Here is a 19,396-nt window from a genome sequence, read left to right on the forward strand (position 1 = left end):
TGATTAACTATTGGACTTCCATTCATCAGGTGGCCAAAAACACGACTCAAAATGAATGCTAATGTTGCTTCATGTGTGGTAGTTTTGTGAACGGGCTGCTGTTTGGTAACACGTTCGCCATAATAACCAGGTCAGCAAAAGAAACCCAAAAAATGAATGCAGCTTTACCTTTCCTTTGCAGTCAAACAACCTAACTCCATCATGAATTCCTTTTTCAATCCCTTCCTTGCTACAATCATAGCTTGAGCATCTGAAGGAAGTTCTCCCTATACTCAATGATTTACTCCATTTCCCAGCGTCTTTTCATTTTACTCCACTGCCCTCAAGCTTAATTTTAATACAGCCAATCGTTCACATTTTCTAAGCCTCCTTTTTTTACCGCCCTTTGCATAGCACTCATTTTATCTTTACAGACAACATTTTTCTATACAGTGATGCAGCTAGATTTTCATTTTTATATTGCTGCCATTTCTACCTTTTCCATTACTGTTTCTGTACCCTACGCAAAACACCTTCAGTCATCAACTCGCTCTAGCAAGATGTTATTCACATAAGAAGGCATTAATGTCCTGTATTTGTAGCCTTGCTTAAAATAATCTTCATTGTTGCAAAGTTTTTTGCAGTGTTCCTTGTGGGTTTTTGGTAGGGCTAGGCAATATGGCCAAAATCTTCGATCCCAATATAGGTAATTATTTCATATCTCGATATTGATATATATCACGATATAGCATGTTTTCTAGTAATTACTAAATAGTCTACAGTATATGAAATAACCACAAGGTAAAACCTATTGTTGTATACTCACGTGTGAATGAAAAACTTGACCAATGAAAAGTAATGAGCGTTTCTTATTTTAATAAGCACTTTAGTGCAACATGAACATAACAGTTTCTAGTGAAATTGTAGATAAAAAAATAAAATGTCCAGCTATACACTGATGCTGACACTGATGCATGAACACAATTAGTGTTATGTTAAAACAAAACCGCAATCTTCAAATGATATTCCCTCAAAATATTTACTATATATCAAATTGTCTGAGAAATGTGAGTTGGAATGTGCTTTTATCAATTTAGACGACGTAATTCGTTACCATTATGATTTCGTCATGAAATGATTCCATTGAAAGACGATAAATTATATAGAATTATCGCACAGCCCCAGTTCTGTCAGATTTTTGTCCATTACAATGCTGTCACATCCTGATGAGAGAACCAATGTCCAAATTAAGTCAGTCTCATGTGTCAATGCTATAACATTGAACTTAAATTATGTTAGAATATGTGTTATTGATGAGATTTAGCTGTGACAGTTGTTTACTGCTTATTAAAATAGTCCAGTGTTTGCAGTTGTTGAACACATTTATCTTAATTTGCTCTGCTGCCACTGGTCCAAATAAGTTGTCACCTGTTAAAGCATTTATCTGTTTATCTGTTATTTGGTTATTTACAATAAATTGCATTTTGGTAGATTTTCCTGGAGCCAGTTGTCAGAGTAATTTTTGCAGAACACTGCGTTCATCCTTTTTTCTACATTGTTCTTGTTAAATTACCTCATCCAATTGATTTTCTGGTATGCATAAGATAATGTTTCATGTCTCCATTTGTATCTGACAGGCTTGAATCACTGCCGTCTTTTTACAAAAGATTATTATAATTCATAGCTTCGGGCAACTTGCCATGAGTCAATTTCTGCCTGACATGTTCACTGTGTCAACACATGCTGCAATTACATTTTGAAGTGTTATTACCTCCATCAAGGAAATTTTGCAAAGGCTTGCAGGGTTTTTCCTGGCTCAGAATGGGCTTTCGGGGGACGACGACACATAACAGTTAGCATGATCGATCTGTATTGTGTTTAACCTTATTTGACAGAAATCTATGCATTTTCCTGTTATTTCAGACAATTTGAAAAGCAGAAATGTATATTATGCTTGAATAAATGAAATCCAAATTAACAGTTCAAAAAAATAAATAATAGAGTCCAGTACAGCCTGACTCTGGAGCTAAAACTGAGACTAGCGCTCATATTAAAGTTTATGTTCTGCTTGTTTAACATTGTTTGGTATATTACTCTTAAAAACATTTAGAGAGGATTTAAATTACTATTTTTATTCTCAATTCTTATCATTTTGGTGCTGGTGATTTTCCTTTGGGGCTGGCTAAAACCTCTTTGGGGGGCGCCAAAAATTACTCATGGTCAGAAACTTGGTGACGAGATGAGCCAGGTATTTCAGGTGTTTCTCACATAATAGCAATTTGGTTTTCAGCTTATTAAATAAATGTTCCAAACGTATGGATCACTTCATCTTACTGTCATCACCTGTTCTGTCTGTCCTCTGGGAGGCGCTACAGAGCACTCAAAGCTCGCTCCTCCAGACTGAAGGAAAAAGTCAAAGTCAAAAGTCAAACATCTTGGTGTCATGAACTAGATGTGCAATATAAAACCCGTGCAATACTGTTTCCATGCTTTTAAAATACTATTGACTGGGATGACTGTGAACGAGTGTATGTTAAAGTATTTTTTTTTTGTGTGTATTTATTACTTTTAGTACTTTTATATTCAGGTACGGCACAGCAAATTTCGTTGTACACAAGCTTGTACAATGACAATAAAGTCTATTCTATTACTTATTTTTTTCTATCTGACATTACATTTCATCTTCAGACATCTGGATTATTTCACAGTTTCGGCTGTGGCCTGAATCTGTAATAGAAAGACAGCATACTGTGCATCACATCGGTAAATGTTGTTTGGAATTGTTTGCTACCATAGACTGTATATTAAGGGACAGCGCATGTGTGACGTCACCCATTGGTTTGTGGAGATCTGCTATCCGTCGTTGAGTTTGCTGTTAAGGGCGCAACCATCCTGGTTTGCGGATGTGATGATTTTAGACGAGAGGGAGGAGTGAGGGAGGAGCTGCTTACACTCTACGTTATGTTACAGTCTTTCACTGGCAATCACATCATAGCCACGCTCTAAAACACCCCCTGCTTTATTGCTGATTTTAAAATCAACAAGACCATAATTAAAAAAATGAACATCATTCTGTGTTGCAGAAGACTTAAAACTAGCGAATGAGACCATAACTCATTATGAAAATGTTTACTAATCATAATGTTTAATAAATCAAGTGAGAAGTGGATCACTTTCTCATAGACTTCTACAGAAACCGACCTCTTTTTGCAACCACACGTGTTGTCCCCTGCTGGAATTCAGATAGAATGCAGGGTTAAGGCACTTCCGTATTTGCAGCACTTCGCTGAACCGGATGCATTGTCCATTAATATTAACAGTCTATGTTTGCTACTCAGCTGGAATTTTTGCTATGAATGCACATATTATAGTTAGGCTAAATGTGGGGCTGAGAGAAAATACACATCTCATTCTGTAGGCCAACGATTGATGAGTCTAAGGCCCAATCCCATTTCCTATTTGTACCCCTACCACTTGTTTTCGAGTGTCCCATACTGTTTGATTTGTCTCTTGGAACAGAGTTAAAAGAGGGTAGTGATTGAAATTTTCCCCTGTGAAATGGGACAACTCTTCAAGACCCTGCTATGTCATCACTAATTGTTGATGGCGTTATCGTAAACAGACGCAACAAGTTTGTTGCCGCAGTCTCTGCAGTAGTATCACCAGAGACAGCCGCCGGCCAGTCTGACTGGCGGCTCTCGTCTTCAAAAACGTTGCCGCAAATTTCCAAACGGGAGTCATTTGGATAAACTGACCACATATTGGGAATCAAAATGGTTACTTTCTCACCTGAAAATATATAAAAAATGTGGCAAAGTGACATATTAACAGCTTTTAGCCTGGCTCCAAATCCCCATGTGGCCAGAGGCTCTCACATCTACGAAAGTCTATACTGTAAATACATTGATATGATGCCTACTACTCTATCCCAACAAAAATTTGGGACACCACTACCCCTACATGTGAACACGCAAAACAGAGTAGTAGGGATAAGTGGTCGGGGCAAGGGGTGTATTGGCATTGGGCCAAAGGGGAGTAGTTTGACTAGAGATAAAGTGGCTTAGAAAATATGAAGTCCACAGGCCTGTCAATGATCCCAAAAGATTCCTCCTGCGCATCCTGACACTCAAAGACAGAGGTTTGTCGGGTTTGACAAAGACAAAAATCACTCCACAGAAACTGAAATAACAGAAGAAATAGCCTACATGCATCACATCCCCACAGTCTGTTCATTGACTTGTTTTTGTTTTTGCTCATATTTTGCAGTGGCAAACTTCGGGATCGCAGACCTCCCTGCGGCTCTGGATCTTGTCGAGCATAAACTGTCTGAGTCCGAGCGCAAGAGGAGGCACGCGAAGAAAGACGACTACAACATTGAGGTGCTGCTGGCTGTGGACGACTCGGTGGTGCGCTTCCACGGCAAGGAGCACGTGCAGAATTACGTTCTCACGCTCATGAACATAGTAAGTCTATTCTGGTGTTTGAATATATGCTCATTAAATTCTCACCACTCGCTCCTTGTTTATGCCAATTCCCAACAAGAAATATCTAGGCCTGCAACTAACCATTGTTTTAATTTTTGATTAATGGGCTGATTATTTTCCATATTTATTGATTTATTGTTTTGTCAATAAAATGTCATAGAGTTTCAAAAAGTCAAAGGTGACGTCTTGAAATAGCTCGTTTTGCCTGACGAACAGTCCAAACCCCAAATTAAGATCACTAATAAATAAAACAAAGAAAAGCAGCAAAAAATTAACAATGACAACCTTGAATTAGTGATTTTTTTTTCTCAGTTTTTCTTGAAAAATAACTTGAACGATGAATCTGTTCTCAAAATAGTTGCTCAACTAAAAGACACCTTACAACTTGCTTACAACAAGTTACCGCTCTATAAATATCCCTTCTTGGCATAAAAACGCTGCTGCAGCTACTTCTACCTGTAGAGGTGTTTTTCCCTCCTTGTCCGCTCTGACATCAGATCTTGCCACATTTCTCCCCATACCCCCACTTTCTGGAGCTGTTTATGGATTACTGATGAGAGGTGAAACTTTTTCTCAGCTCATTCATTACGGGTTCCACCAGCTCCTACCACCATAATCTACTTAATGGACGCAAATCCCTCAAGTCAGATTTTCACAGGGTGCTGGTTTCAGTCTGTAACAGTTACCATTTGGACCCTGCATGGTGGTCTGATTAGCTGCAGATCACTGGCGGGATAAGATAATTCCAGGAAGTCCTTATAGATGATATTGACTGAGCTATAAAGTGAAATCAAGTTAAGTTCTTAAAAGTAATATCTATATACCCCCCTTCATTCTGAGTAAAAATTCAAAGAGAAATGTGACACTTTCAGAAAGAAAGGCACAGTTTAAACAAACGAGGGTGAAAACTCTTTAGTTCCACTCGTAAGCCACATGCTTGCTGTGTCTGAAAGAGCTCTGCCCACTCAAATCCCTCTGAATCCTTGCTCCGTGGCTGCAGAATGTGTAGTACCACCTGGAGAAACTTTCCCTGAGGGATTGATTACTGAACATCCTGTCTGCGCGAAGCCAAGGTGACTGCTGAGGTGCCTGCCGCACAATGGCTGTGTTGTTTGAGTGCAGACCAGGTTTTGTCCACGTCGATGTGATGCTGTACACAAGCCAGGGACACCTAGCGCCTGTAGCCCACAGCTGCTACTCTCGTTTTGAGGCACAACAGTCCGATTCCAGCCCTCTGTGTGCTCCTTCTGGCTTTGTAATTATCCCAGTATATGTGGGGTTGGGGGACTCACAAAGGCTGAATGCATAGAGCCCTGAGTCAGAAAAAATATGCAACTTTGGTATTTACAAAAGTTGTCATGATACTTTTATGATGCTATTTTTTGATGCTACGCTCATTTTTTAACCGCTTCTCTGTTTAAGGTCCAAAATAAACACACGTATATAGATGGTCAGTATAGACCAGTCTAGGAATTTGAGCTCGTAACAAATCTGGGAGAATTTGGGGTCATTTGAGTGTTCTTTGGAGCATTTATTGACCTGAATGGGCTTCTGTGAATAGAATATTTGCTTAAATGCCTTGGGTGTAACCCTGCGTCCCAGAGCAAATTTGGACTTTAGCCAAGATAGCCTTTCTTCAGTGAGAGCTTTTGTTCTGAGAGGTCATAATTTTTACCCAGAGAAAGCTTAGTGGCTCACACTTGTTGGCGTTTTAGCAAAGAGTCACACTGTTATTCTGTTTGCTATATCTGAACCTTTATGTGCCTGCACAAGGACAGATATTGAAAGAGCCTGAAAAAGGACACCTCTGGTTTTAACATTGGACAACATCACTGTTCACATATATGAAAAGTAACTTTATTTAGATGATTAAATGAGCTTGCATATCTACTCTTACATCAAGAAAACAAATAGTAGAGATTTCACGACATGAAACTTGTTGCTTTGACAGTGAAAACAACTTTTGGGAGGTCTGGGTGCTTTCTAGTTATTTATTTGTTTATATATCATATTGGCTTTATGGATGGCTGGTTGTCCCTGTAATTCTGCAGATATGTATGTTCATATGCTGTCTCTGTCAGGATTGTGATTTTCATTCATTCATTCATTTCAAATTACTACTTGTAGGGTTTCTTTCATCAGTAGCAGCTGGAAAGATTAAAGTGTATGGACAGATATAACATCCCAGCTGTTTAGCGCCTCTGCTGTAGCATTAATGAGAACATTGGACTTCACCTCAGGCCTCTTGTGAATTTCACACACCAGTTATTCAATGACCGTTGGTAGATCATTGTTATTGACAGGCTGAGAGGTGATCAACAGAAAAGCGATACTAACAAAACCATGATCAGTTTAAATTCTACACTGCAAAGTATTCAAAATACATTCTTTGTAGCTGTTTGCAGCGTAAGTAGTAAACAATAATTGTTTGCGTTATAATGAACAGAAATTAAATTTAAAAGAAATGTATAAATTACATAATACAGTTGATACATGTCAGACTGAAGTTATTTTAAAATGTGTGTTTACTGTACTCTGTTAATATCACACTGAGGGGAAGGTTGTTCATGTTGTAGGTTTTCTGTGCTTAGTCTTGGCCATTTGTTCAACTTCAGTGTTGGGCTATATTGACCTGATCTGTGGAAACCAGGATTGGGACAAGACTATTAGAGTTATTTGCTTTTTTGCCAAGAGGTGAGAAAATGAAAAACACTCTCATGTCTGTACGCTATATGTGAAGCTAGTAGATGGGTAGCTTGGTTTAGCATAAAGACTAGAAGCTAGTGTGAACAGCTAGTCTGAAGTCACTGGCCTAAGAAATAGTTTCAACATGTAATTTCCTGTAAAACCACAAACTACATTACATTACATTACATTACATTACTTTTTATTTTTTAAACAAACAAGATTTAACAATGTTAATTATCGGGTTGGTGGATTTTTAGCTTTGGACAGAGCCAGGTTTCCCCCTGTTTCCAGTCTATTGTGTTAGTTCACCTCCTGGGCACTGCCAAGGTGCTATTGAGCAAGGTACTGAACTCCCCCAACTGCTCGGGGCGCTTGTCCAGTAGTCGCAGCCCCTTCACTCTGACATCTCTCCATTTGTGCATGTATAGGACCTATAGGACAGCATGTGTGTGTATTTCAGGCCTGTGTGTAGGGTGTTCTAACAACAGAGTGACATTTTTTTATTATTTTTCTTTATTTTATTAATTTCCCCAATGGGATCAATTAAAAGTAAAAATGTAATTTAATTGAATAAAAGCTATAGTGCGTAGTTTCTGTCGCCCCCATGATGAATTATAAATAATGACAACCACACTGTCGGTGCATCCACATGATACAAGCCTTACGTGATCGCGCACGCTCCCCCACCTCTCCTCCACGCAGTTGCTAGCAGCTAAGGAGGACAGGAGGATTAAAAAAACTTGATGGACTCTTCAGAAGAGGTAATTATCTTCACTCGAGTTTCTGCGCGGGAAAGTCACCGGATGCCACAATTTTCTTAACATAGCAATACTGAGAAATACAGACTGAGTTGTGTGGAGCTGATAGTCTTAATTAGCTTTGTAGCAACTCATTTGGCAATGGCTTGAATGTAACGGACGTTAATTATGCTAAGCTAACCATTTTCTGGCTGTACAGAGAGTGGTAGAGGATGGTATTGATCTTCTCATCTAACTCTTGACAAGAAAGCGAATAATCATATTTCCCAAAAGGTTAAACTGTTCCATTATTGTGCAAAATTAAGTTTTGGCACACAGACAAAAAAATGCTTTTGTTTGCCTGAGTTAAGAGATAATTCTGGGCCATTTACCAGAGCTTTTGTCAGTATTCAACCTTAGGAAGTCAGAAGCCATCCAGTCTTTAATAGCAGAAAAGCAGAGTTGCATGGTTATTGTTAAAACATTTAGGTTTAAATGAAACATACATCTTGGTATCATCAGCACAACAGCGTTAATTTACGGGGAGCATATACTGAATAGAACTACCCTATGTATTGAGCCTTGCTACCAGGCACTGTTGTATAAAATGGAAGAACTCAATTTACATTTTCCAGTTATGCCCACCCAGTGCCAGAGTCTCTTGAGTAAAATGGCATCATGCAGTTATCAAAAGCTGTATAAACCCAGTGATATTACAATAGTGTGAGTCTGCACTCATAGGCACAACATGAATGTGACTGGCATGGGAGCAGTCTTGGCATGGTGTTGGTGAAGGCCAGATGGATATACCTTCAACTGTTTTTAACAGTTGCTTGGCAACTGCCTTTTTGACAATGGTGAAACTAATGGTAGTTTAGAGTAAGGGGGTAGTCAAGTGCTGACTTCTATAGGCTGGATACATGCTTGTCGTGTACCAAACCAAGAGAGAGACTTATAAAATGGAAGGAGGCACATGGGCAATGACTCAGAAAACTCTATAAAGAGGTTTCTTTAGAAAGCTAATATTTCAGGATGCCGCTGGTAGGCTGTATGTCAGAAATAAAATGTATGGAAGCAGCGACATACAAGCATCAATTGTGTTTGTACTGATCACTATCAGAGCAGTTTAAAACAATTGATTGCTATTTGCTTCAGCAAATTTGGGATAAATCAGACTGACTTCCAAGAGAGAGGTGAATTGTTGGTTAGTTGCTTCATTGTTGTGTTATTGATGAAGACATAATACATTCCAGCAGCTCAAACAACTACAAACAGCATTACTTGTTCTTTTTTATGCCTTTGATTACCCTGGGTATTAAGCATCACACACTAGCGTGGTGGGGTAAACATGAGCTCACTGTTGCAGTTTGACAACCAAGCTTCACTATTTTTTTTTCAAATCTGTTGATGCCAGTTGAGGTCTCTGATTTGCATACTTTGAACGACCATAAGTATCTTCTTTACTCTTTTCATTATGTATTTAGTGATAATAAACTGTATCCCTTGGAAAATCCAGAAACTAGAGATGGCCTGTACATCATCATCTATGTAGGCTTAGAATTGTGAGACGTTCTCAGTAACCTTCATCAAATTAATTTTATTTTGTTTATTTCATCCCTCAGATCAGTGACGGATAATGTTCCTTTCTTTTCAGGTTGATGAAATCTACCACGATGAATCTTTGGGAACCAACATAAATGTTGTCCTTGTTCGGATGATAATGGTCGGGTACCGACAGGTGAGCTATGGCACACTTTGCAGTTATTTTCTATTATATTTTCAAACAGCTTTCCAAGGCATTTGGTGCCCGACATATAAATGTGTCTCAGTTGGTGGCCCTGTTGATTCATAACACAACAGTGATTTAAACGTATGTGTAATATTACATTGCTGTTACTGCCTACAGGAAGTGATGGAATGGAAACAAGAAAGAAAAAACATAGAATGTTACTTTAATTTTGCCAGACACAGCATCAACTTTTAGTGAAAAAGATTTTGATTTGATTTGATTTATCATTTATCTCGAACTGTCAACAATGTTGACCACAAAATGAAAATAATAATTTTTTCAGAATTTACCAAAGACCAAAAAAGTCCTGCCCGTTCTTCACAATATCACATTATTACAAAACAAATAGATAAACAAATACAGCATGCAATCTTCCAGGTCTTACATATAACAGTATACAACAATACATTTACATTACAATTCCATTCCTACGTTTTGCTCTATTCCTTTCTGTATTGGTCAAATATTAATTTCTTTAATCTTTTTTGAACTGAATGATATTATGGCTCTGGTTGATGTTATTGTTCAGTCCATTCCACAAGGTCACCCCACAAACTGAAACGCATGCTTTTAACAGCAGTTCGCACAAGAGGTTGTTTGAACATACATTTTCCTCTTAGATGATATCCCCCGTCTCTATCATTAAACATTGCGTGTATGTTACATGGTGAATTATTTTCTTTAACTTTAAACATAAATTGTGCAGTTTTGAATTTAACAATATCCATAAATTTCAGCAATTGTGAATTCAAAAACAGAGAATTAGTGTGCTCATAATACTCTGTGTGATTTATTATCCTGATTGCTCTTTTTAGATATAGATAGATAGCATAAAGACAAACAGAAAAAAGAGAAAACAGGATGAAACAGCTACAGTAGCCTGGCTCTGTCCAAAGGCCTGTATGGATTAAACAACTGTGATATGACGTGTTAACTAGTGAGCTTTAGAGGTACTGGTAGGCAGATTTTGTTATCATTAAACAGAGCCAGGCTAGCTGTTTCCAGTGTTTATGCTAAGCTAAGCAACACATATTTACCGTACAGGCATCAGAGCTGTATCTATCTTTTCATACTTTTTCTCTAACTCTTGGCAGGAAAGTGATAAGCTTATTTGCCAAAATGCTGAACTGTTCATCTAAGACATATCTATGCATTTAATAACTTACTTACAGTCGACTTTCTGCAGTAATCTGATTCTTTAGTGTCATGTATCTGAAAATCGCTGGCTTCCGTAATTGGGGTAGGTGATTAGAGAAACCTGAGCCAGACTTCTTCTGGAGAAAGACAACATCTTGGCCATGCATACATGTAATTGGGTTTCTAATCAGCTTTTTACATGAGAGCATGTGCATGACAAAGACTTCCGACAGGGAAAGTGTTGCTTTTCATTAAATGAAAAGATGGAAGGTTTAGAAGTGAATATTTATAAGATTCAGACACGTTTTATGTCACTACGTTTTATGTAGTCTGTTCTGTCAGTGGCATAAAGCAAAAAAGTGCATTCTAACAGTACTATAGTTAAAATAAGAAAGCAATGTTTGCAAATTAAGGTTAGGGATGTTAATGTGCCGGTGCATGTATAAGTGTATTTACAGTAAAACTACAGGTAGCCTACTGCACAAGCGGATTTCTCTGAGTAACTTGGTTTCTTGTGTTCATGTTAACGCACTGGCTGATTTTATTATAGCGGCCATGATTTTCGAAATTTGTCATAGCTCCCTCCTAAAGAATTATATGGTATATTTCCAAAATATGTTACAGCACTAAGGTGCTATCGGGTGCTATAACGGAATTAAGGAGTGTATCTGTGAATGGTGAAATTATGACACCAAAATAAAAAGGGAAAGATCACACTTTCCATGTATTTTGGGGCCCCTGGCTTTTTAGGGTCCGTTAGCAGCATGTGGTTTGATTGACAGGTGTAGCCAGAAGTGATGCTAAAAAAATAATTTAATAATTATTATAATTTAAACTCAGTGCGAAAGAGCTGTTAAATGAACTTGAGGCGAAAAAAGTACATTATGCATGAGGATAATAACACTGAGTGGGAACTGATATTATGTTTATGTAACAGACAAATCGTATAACACATATACAATGCAGAGCACAAACAAATTTGAGTGTCCAGCAGCTCACACATAAACACACATTTCATACACAACACAGTTCCCCATAATAAATAAATACAACGCAAATGCATACACAATAGAGTTAAAAACAGGATAAGAGCAGCATAATTACAACTATTGCACACAGCCCAGTTCTTATCTGGTCTAGTAGCAACGCAGACCCTAAGAACAGTGATTGGTCCGCTTGGCCGTGGCTTAGTAGCATCGCATTTCCCCCTACTCATTTCCCCTTCTCATTTCCCCCTACTTATTTCCCCTTCTCATTTCCCCCTACTCATTTCCCCTTCTCATTTCCCCCTACTTATTTCCCCTTCTCATTTCCCCCTACTCATTTCCCCTTCTCATTTCCCCCTACTTATTTCCCCTTCTCATTTCCCCCTACTTATTTCCAGGTCCTCCTTTTTACATAAACAACATGAAATCAAGGAGAGGGTTAACTTTTCCTGCATCATATGCCTGACCATGGTCAGAAAGCACAGGGGAGACACTTTGTTTCTCCGTCTACGCCTCCAGAGTCGGTACTCGTTCCGAAGCTAATCCCTCATCACTCTCTCCCTCGCTCTACCACACACTCCACATGCATACACACACATGACGGCTCTGCTATTCTCTGAAAGAGATACGCTAGAACTACGCAGACACCACCGCATGAGTATAAACGTCAGGCCACTTATGTAGGCTACGACGTAAGCTCTGTGAAAACAAAACAAATCCCTCCATGTATTAGTTTGCAAAGTCAAAACATACAAATGTTTGGATGAATTTGTTTTTCCATTCACCTGTTGCTATGTTATTTAACCTTTTACGTATTCTGTCGTTAGCAGGCTGCAGATTGTGTAGCAATGAGGTACAGATATATTATAATTGATGTGCATGGTGACAGTAACCAGTGAGTTATTATGCTTCAGTGCCTTTTAATCTACATAACTGACTGATGCTGCCTGGAGGCCGGGCATTTTGTTTCTCTTGTCTGGTTGCCAAAGCAGAGATAGGCTGTTTACACAGCACTAATTAGATGAGCTCAAATGTGTTGAATTTGTCACCAGCGCACACTCAGAGAAGAAAGACAAATGCTTTACCAGTCCATCTGGATGTACCCTTTGGTATGGGCTGTGTTGTTGTCAACTAGCACACTACATTATCCTTGAATTATGATGTTGAATTGGCTTTACAACATAGAAGACAAAAGAAAAGATTATTTCCACTTTATTATGCTATTTTAGTTTCCAACAACAGTTTCCACTTGGAAATCATCTGCCTCCGGTTGTAATTCAATGCCAGTTTGTGGGGGAAAAACACACACACACACACACATATGGCTGTTTTTTTAGTTCACAATGCAAATTGGGTCCTGTTGGATAGCACAGGGGAAGCAATATCTGCTTTCTATGTCCCACATGAATTTAATTTACATGCACACATATTTTAATTAAGTGCAATACAAACTGAACTTATGTTGCTGCCTATTAGGAACATCACAACAAAGTCTAGTTTAAGAACCCCATGAAAACATTATTATTTTATAATGAGTAAAAAATACTTGAGTGATATCCAAGTAAAATAGATGTGATGCTGATTGATTAAAGTGCAATGACTTTTAATTATTTTTTAAACAGTAAAGTTATTATTTATTTGACCTACTGTACATTTTTTTCAAAACGTATAAAGGCAGAGGAGCTATGTTCTAAACAGATCAAAGCTTTCTCTTGATTACAGATTTCATAGCAAAGTAAAACTTATTAATTATAACCTATAATCCCAAAGCTATGAGTTTTTCTAACAATCTGAGTCTGAGGCCCCAGCTTTAATTCAGTTATTATGCCATTGTATTTTTCTTCCACCTTAACAAGAGCAGTGTCCTTTAGAGTGAATCAAGATGAGCTTTCTCCCCCATGGTTACTAATTCTATTCACAGATTGAGTGGTAAAACATTCTTCCTGGTCCTTGTATTCCTCGCAGTCGATATGTCTGATCGAGCGTGGCAACCCATCCCGCAGCCTGGAGCAGGTGTGTCGATGGGCCAACACGCAGCAGCGCCGTGATCCTGACCACGCCGAGTACCACGATCACGCCATCTTCCTCACAAGGCAAGATTTTGGTCCCGCAGGTATGCAAGGTACTGTATTTTTCTCGATCGAGGACTGTGCAGACTGAGTGCTGATATCTGCTTCCATTCACAAAAGGGTTGGCTTCAAGTCTTGCCCAGGTAAGGTCGATGGAAACTTAAAAGTGGAGGCTGCAGCTGAGGTCGCAAACCCAATTTGACCTCACAGGAAAATAATTACTGAGAAGCTTTCCAACACCTTGGTGACTTGACGTTGATGCCACCCTGGATATGAAAAATTAAGATTGATATTGTTCACGAAGGTTTTTGGCATGTAGAGAAAAAACAGAAATGTTTGATTCTTGTATATGTAAACTAATTGTTGTTTTTTTATTCAGTTGGGTAAAGTTCAGTATGAACTTTTCTACACTCAGTCCTAATAATACATGTATGCAGTCGTTTTGGAGGAGTTTCATACCATACATGTTCTGTCGGTTTAGCATTTGTCTCATGCTGTATTTCTTCTTTTCAGCCCTTCAAAAAAAAAAATTGAAGCGAGCAGCCTAACCGCCAGAGAAACTTGGTCCAGGATGAACAAACATCCTCTGCGCTCAAGTTCAATATCTTGCATTGACCTGTGTATACTTTTAACTTTTAAAGCACACGTGTCATGTTAAGAGGATAACCCAAAGCTACCTGGTTTGCTTGTCACACCTCCAGATGTTGCCATAGCTGCCGTTGTGTTGTGTTCATAACAAGCCCAGTTTCTATGGTGTTGGGCTGGATCCAGTGCTGTGTCTCAGGGTCACAAGCAGACATCGCACTCTCTTGTCAAAGTTTAGCTGTGAGATGGTAGATTCTATTTCTAAATGCATATATATTGTGGCTGTGGGTAAAATAGAAGAACATCCAAAATAGCTGCAAAGCAAAAGGAACTGAATAAATCTTTGTAAACTGATCTTGAGTTTGCCACATTTACAAACACTACACACACCGTAGTAACATACATGCACTGATACACTGTAATCAAATCCTGTGAATGATTTCAAGTGTTTTTGATCTGCTCTCTTTGCCATGGAATTTCCCACGCAGGATGTTCAGTGTTTGAGTTTATCAACCAGATGACAGAGACCACCTCTCTCCTCACTCAGCAGTAGAGAAACAAAAAGCTGCTGCTGCACCTTTTCGCTTCGATGTGCAAAGCTTCCCTTCATGGGAATGTAATCTGCATTCTCTTGAATTCCTCTTATCTGCCTTTCGGATAAAGGGTCATGCTCCACAACTGCTTTCATGTTTCGCTATTTCACTCACTGCACTAAATGTGTCTATTTTGTTGTCATTTATGAAAAGAACCATCAACCATCTGACTCAAAAACTGTCCTTGATAAACATCACCATGATCACACTGTAGCATATGACTGACTTGCTGCAGCTGTTTCTCTTTTTCAACACCACCAAAATAACTTGATGCTTTTTAAGACTCTTCATCACCGGCTGTCTGTCTGCTGCATTTTCTGCTTTTTACCTGCATGCCAAAAAAGGTCTTCTGATGGTCAGAAAGCATGAAAATGATCTGAAAGCCGCCAAAAGGAGGCCGGGACGAGCAAGCTTCTGAACCAAACCAAAACGCGCTAAGCTGAATCACTGCACACCTCTTGATCGAGTTATGTTTGTTTGTGCTTTGCTTAAATGTTTGGTGAAATGTGTGAAATGTGATGCCGTGGCAGACGTCTGCTGGGTACAGATGATAGGCTTCCAAGCTTGCTGTTTTTATTCAAGACTTTCTTGTGAGGAGATGTTCAGACTCCTTCACCTTCCATCTGCTGTCCATTAGCCCTAAGCAAGGTGCTGTGTTACTGCCTAAACGCAACCTTCTGGCACAGATCAAAAGCAGTGCACACATAGACAATGTGGGTTTAACATATAATTTAAAGCAATCGTCACAGCATGTTGTTTTTTAACATGTACTAATCTTATGCCGTGTTTCCACTACGTGGTACGGCTCTGCTCGACTCCACTTTTGGTACTAGGTCCTTTTCTCTTTTTTTATTTTCCACTTGGGATAGTACCCCCGGCATTATCAAGTGATAATAAGGTGCAATTTTTTTGTTTTTATACGGGGCAAGTGATTAAAAAATTGCTCTCGCTATTGATGGTAACTTGGCTAATTAAATATCACAGGTTTGTGCAGGATGTACCATGTTGCGCTAGTCACAGTTCTCTCTGACCAATCAGTGGTCAGCAGTGTTTTAACTCCCACCTTTTAGTATCAGCTCAGCTTGCTTGGAACCTCGACCGAGGTGGTACCAGAAAAAGTACTAGGTAATATCCACAACTTTCGCTAATGAAAAACCAAAAACGAGTGAGTTGAGTGGAGCAGAGAAGAACCGTATCGTGCAGTGGAAACACGGTATAGGCTCTAGAGTCAGACAGCCAGCTGCGCACCAAGAAAAGATTGAGACCGTCACAATGACTGCAATCACATCTTACTATAGCTCTAATTTTGTTCCGTGATCATCAGCACTGCATGGAAATGTCATGACCTTCATCCTGGTACTTGATTATTAGGGCTGTGTGGTCTTTTCTGTTGCCCAGGTTACGCTCCAGTTACAGGGATGTGCCACCCACTGAGGAGCTGCACTCTGAACCACGAGGACGGCTTCTCCTCCGCCTTTGTGGTTGCTCATGAAACCGGCCATGTGTGAGTAATGGCAAGTCTATGAAAGGACAAGCAGGGTCTTGCAGGATCTTGCTGCATCCAATTAAGCCGACAGTTCTGTATGGTAACTGTAGTCTGTAATCAAAGGTAGAGAGAGCCCTTTAACGAGGCAATGTTGTCTTAACAAAACAAAGATCTGGTTGCATCAGCATGTGCATGCATGTACGCAGCCAGGCAAGATGAGGTTATTCAGCTCACAGGTGTGTACATAAACCACATGTTGTGTATACACATATACTCTTTGCCCACTTTATCAGGTACACCTGTATATTTGAATGCAATCCAACACACCTGTTCGACTATTAAGTCTGTTTTTCTGATGCCTATAATGTTCATGTTTTGTTGACACTGTCATAGAGGTATCAATTCAGTTATATGTTTTGCATTGAGGTTATAGTGAGAAGTTGTGTTTTCTGAACTGCATTAAATTGAGAGGTGATTTTAGTATTTTGCCCTCCTCATAGTGAATAGGAAGGACACAGATTATGAAACACCTCTCAATATACAGTAATGTAGTCCAATACAACATCACTTTTTTTTTTTTAAGATTATTGTTTGGGCATTTTAGGCCTTTATTATATAGGACAGCTGTAAGATGTGAAAGGGGAGAGAAGGGGAATGCAGCAAAGGGCCACAGGCTAGAGTTGAACCTGCGGCTGCTGCGGTAAGGATTGAGCCTTTGTACGTGAGGTGCATGTTCTACCAGGTGAGCTATCCAGGAGCCCCCAACATCACTTTTAAGATGACGTCCAACATTTTAATTTACACATTTCCAACAATGCCACCAAAAACGCAACATTGTGAGTTTCATAAAATTAGATGTTATAGCAGAGCTTTTGTATTGGATTAGAATAATTAGGTGTACCTTATAAAGTGGCCACTGAGTGCATGTTGTATACATGTGTCACCAGGGGAGATTATGTTTAAACATTGATTTTGCATTATATAATTTGATTTATACATGGATCATTTAAAATAGGAAAACTTTTGATAACAAAAAATACCACAATGTTTAAAAGGCCCTTTTAAAGCTCTGCAATTGAACTTTAAAACGTATTAGTAACAGGTAACAGCAAATTCTATACCAAATAGTATGAGTCAAACCTCTACATTTTCAGTATCTACTGGAATGTGTCTGTAGCACTGAGTATAATAAACCGTCAAGTTCTGAAATTTCTGAAAGTTCAACTGATTTCTTCTGACTTAGACCAGAAAACCTTTTGACAGTATTTAATTTAGGCAAAGTCCTTGTACGGCTGCTTGTGTTTAGACGACTTTAAACACTGATGCGTTGAGACATTTGGCTTATTTTATTGAATGAAAAAATATTTGTAGAGAAACTTGTATAGTCTTCAAGTAAAGTATTGGAGCTGTTTCTGATCTTTATGCTAAGCTAACTGGCTGTTGGCTGTAGCTTCATATTTATTGTAAAGACATTGATTTTCTCATCTACTCTCAGCAAAACAGAGAATAACCATATTTCCCAAAATGTATGACTTCTTTAAGTTAAGTAGTATTTAGTTACTAACTTTCCAGCCTTTATGGCTCTCTATTAATTAAGCTTAGTGTAGCAACAGGCTGCATCCACTCTATGAACTTGTTGAGCTTCAGTTGGAGTCATTAGCAGCTTCTGCCTTGGGTCATAAACCAGAGTTATCATGTTTGCCTACAGGTCCATTTCACACAGGCTTCCTGTCCTGTAATGGGGCTCTAAAGGCTTCTGATGTAATGTCTGTGAACTGAGCCACCCGCTGCGCCACGAACATCGAACAAGTGGCCAGACAGATTTGATTGACTGTCACATCGCACAAAAGAACAGAAGAACAGGTCACTAACCTTGTCATCTGCTAACAGTGGAAAGGGGCCAGACTCCGTGCTATGCCTGACAGAGCATGACTAATTCAGTGATTGAATGCACCACTTTTAAACTGGACGGCATCCGCACTGTAATGGTGTTTTTGGTTCAATGGTTTAGAGTGCCCAACCAAATATTTCTCTCAGACTGACTGACTGAGACATAGTTGAAATGCGCATGTACATCTCTGTAAAAAAAAACTGATTTAATATTGCCCCAAACGTCTCTATATGATGACATAAATGGCTGACAGAAGTTCAGGTAAAGACCTTGTCTTATTGTCCAGGAAAAAACATGTGAATCATAGTTTATCATCAGCACTCTCATCAGCTTTTCTTTGTATCTTTGTCCCCTTTTTCTTCCCCACTTTCTAGTGTCATCTTCTGTGGTAAACAGTGTCCTCTTGCAGTAAGAACAACTTTTACAAGGCACCTGAACAAAAATCAGGGTAAAAACGTAGAAACTGACGTCCATTATGTCCATTACGTCCTGCTATCCCTGTTTCGCTGTCCTTTTCATATAATCACAACCTAACATACCAGAATATCGACAGACTGGCATTGCTAAAATCAAGATAATCCTTTATTAAACATACAAGATAGCAGATACTTGAGTGATGTGATGAGGGTCACATTACTTAGTAATGCTTTATTTAGTGAGTGAACTATGTGCACATCCAGTGCTTTTGCAACTCTGCAGGGAAGTGCATACACAGAAATAGAAGGACATATGGCTTAAAACAAAGACAACAAAGACGGACATTAACATTTTGATACTATGTACAGATATGAGTTTGTATATAATAAAAGTGTATATATAAATATACACACACGTAAGCAAACAGCTCTATGATGGTTTTAAACAGTAAACAATAGGGCAATGCTAATGGTGTTGGAATAAATAAAGAAGTATTAATATAACGGGTTGCTTATATATCTAGGGTAGGTGGATATGAAAGTATATACAGTGTAT

General features: G+C 38.8%; 1 protein-coding gene across 2 annotated transcripts in view; it reads left to right on the forward strand.

Moving 5' to 3' along the window:
• Positions 1 to 19,396, forward strand: part of adamts14 (ADAM metallopeptidase with thrombospondin type 1 motif, 14) — a 45,280-nt gene that overhangs the window by 12,722 nt on the left and 13,162 nt on the right. Inside the window, exons 4-7 of one of the 2 annotated variants that reach the window (XM_028567780.1) lie at positions 4,246 to 4,442; positions 9,543 to 9,626; positions 13,766 to 13,913; positions 16,446 to 16,551. In XM_028567780.1, the coding sequence (XP_028423581.1) occupies positions 4,246 to 4,442; positions 9,543 to 9,626; positions 13,766 to 13,913; positions 16,446 to 16,551 (535 nt within the window). Of the gene's footprint in view, positions 1 to 4,245; positions 4,443 to 9,542; positions 9,627 to 13,765; positions 13,923 to 16,445; positions 16,552 to 19,396 lie in introns of both variants that reach the window. The other variant, XM_028567779.1, reaches the window with a different exon arrangement.

The sequence above is a fragment of the Perca flavescens genome, chromosome 21 (assembly GCF_004354835.1).
Source record: "Perca flavescens isolate YP-PL-M2 chromosome 21, PFLA_1.0, whole genome shotgun sequence".
Taxonomy (NCBI): Eukaryota; Metazoa; Chordata; class Actinopteri; order Perciformes; family Percidae; genus Perca; species Perca flavescens.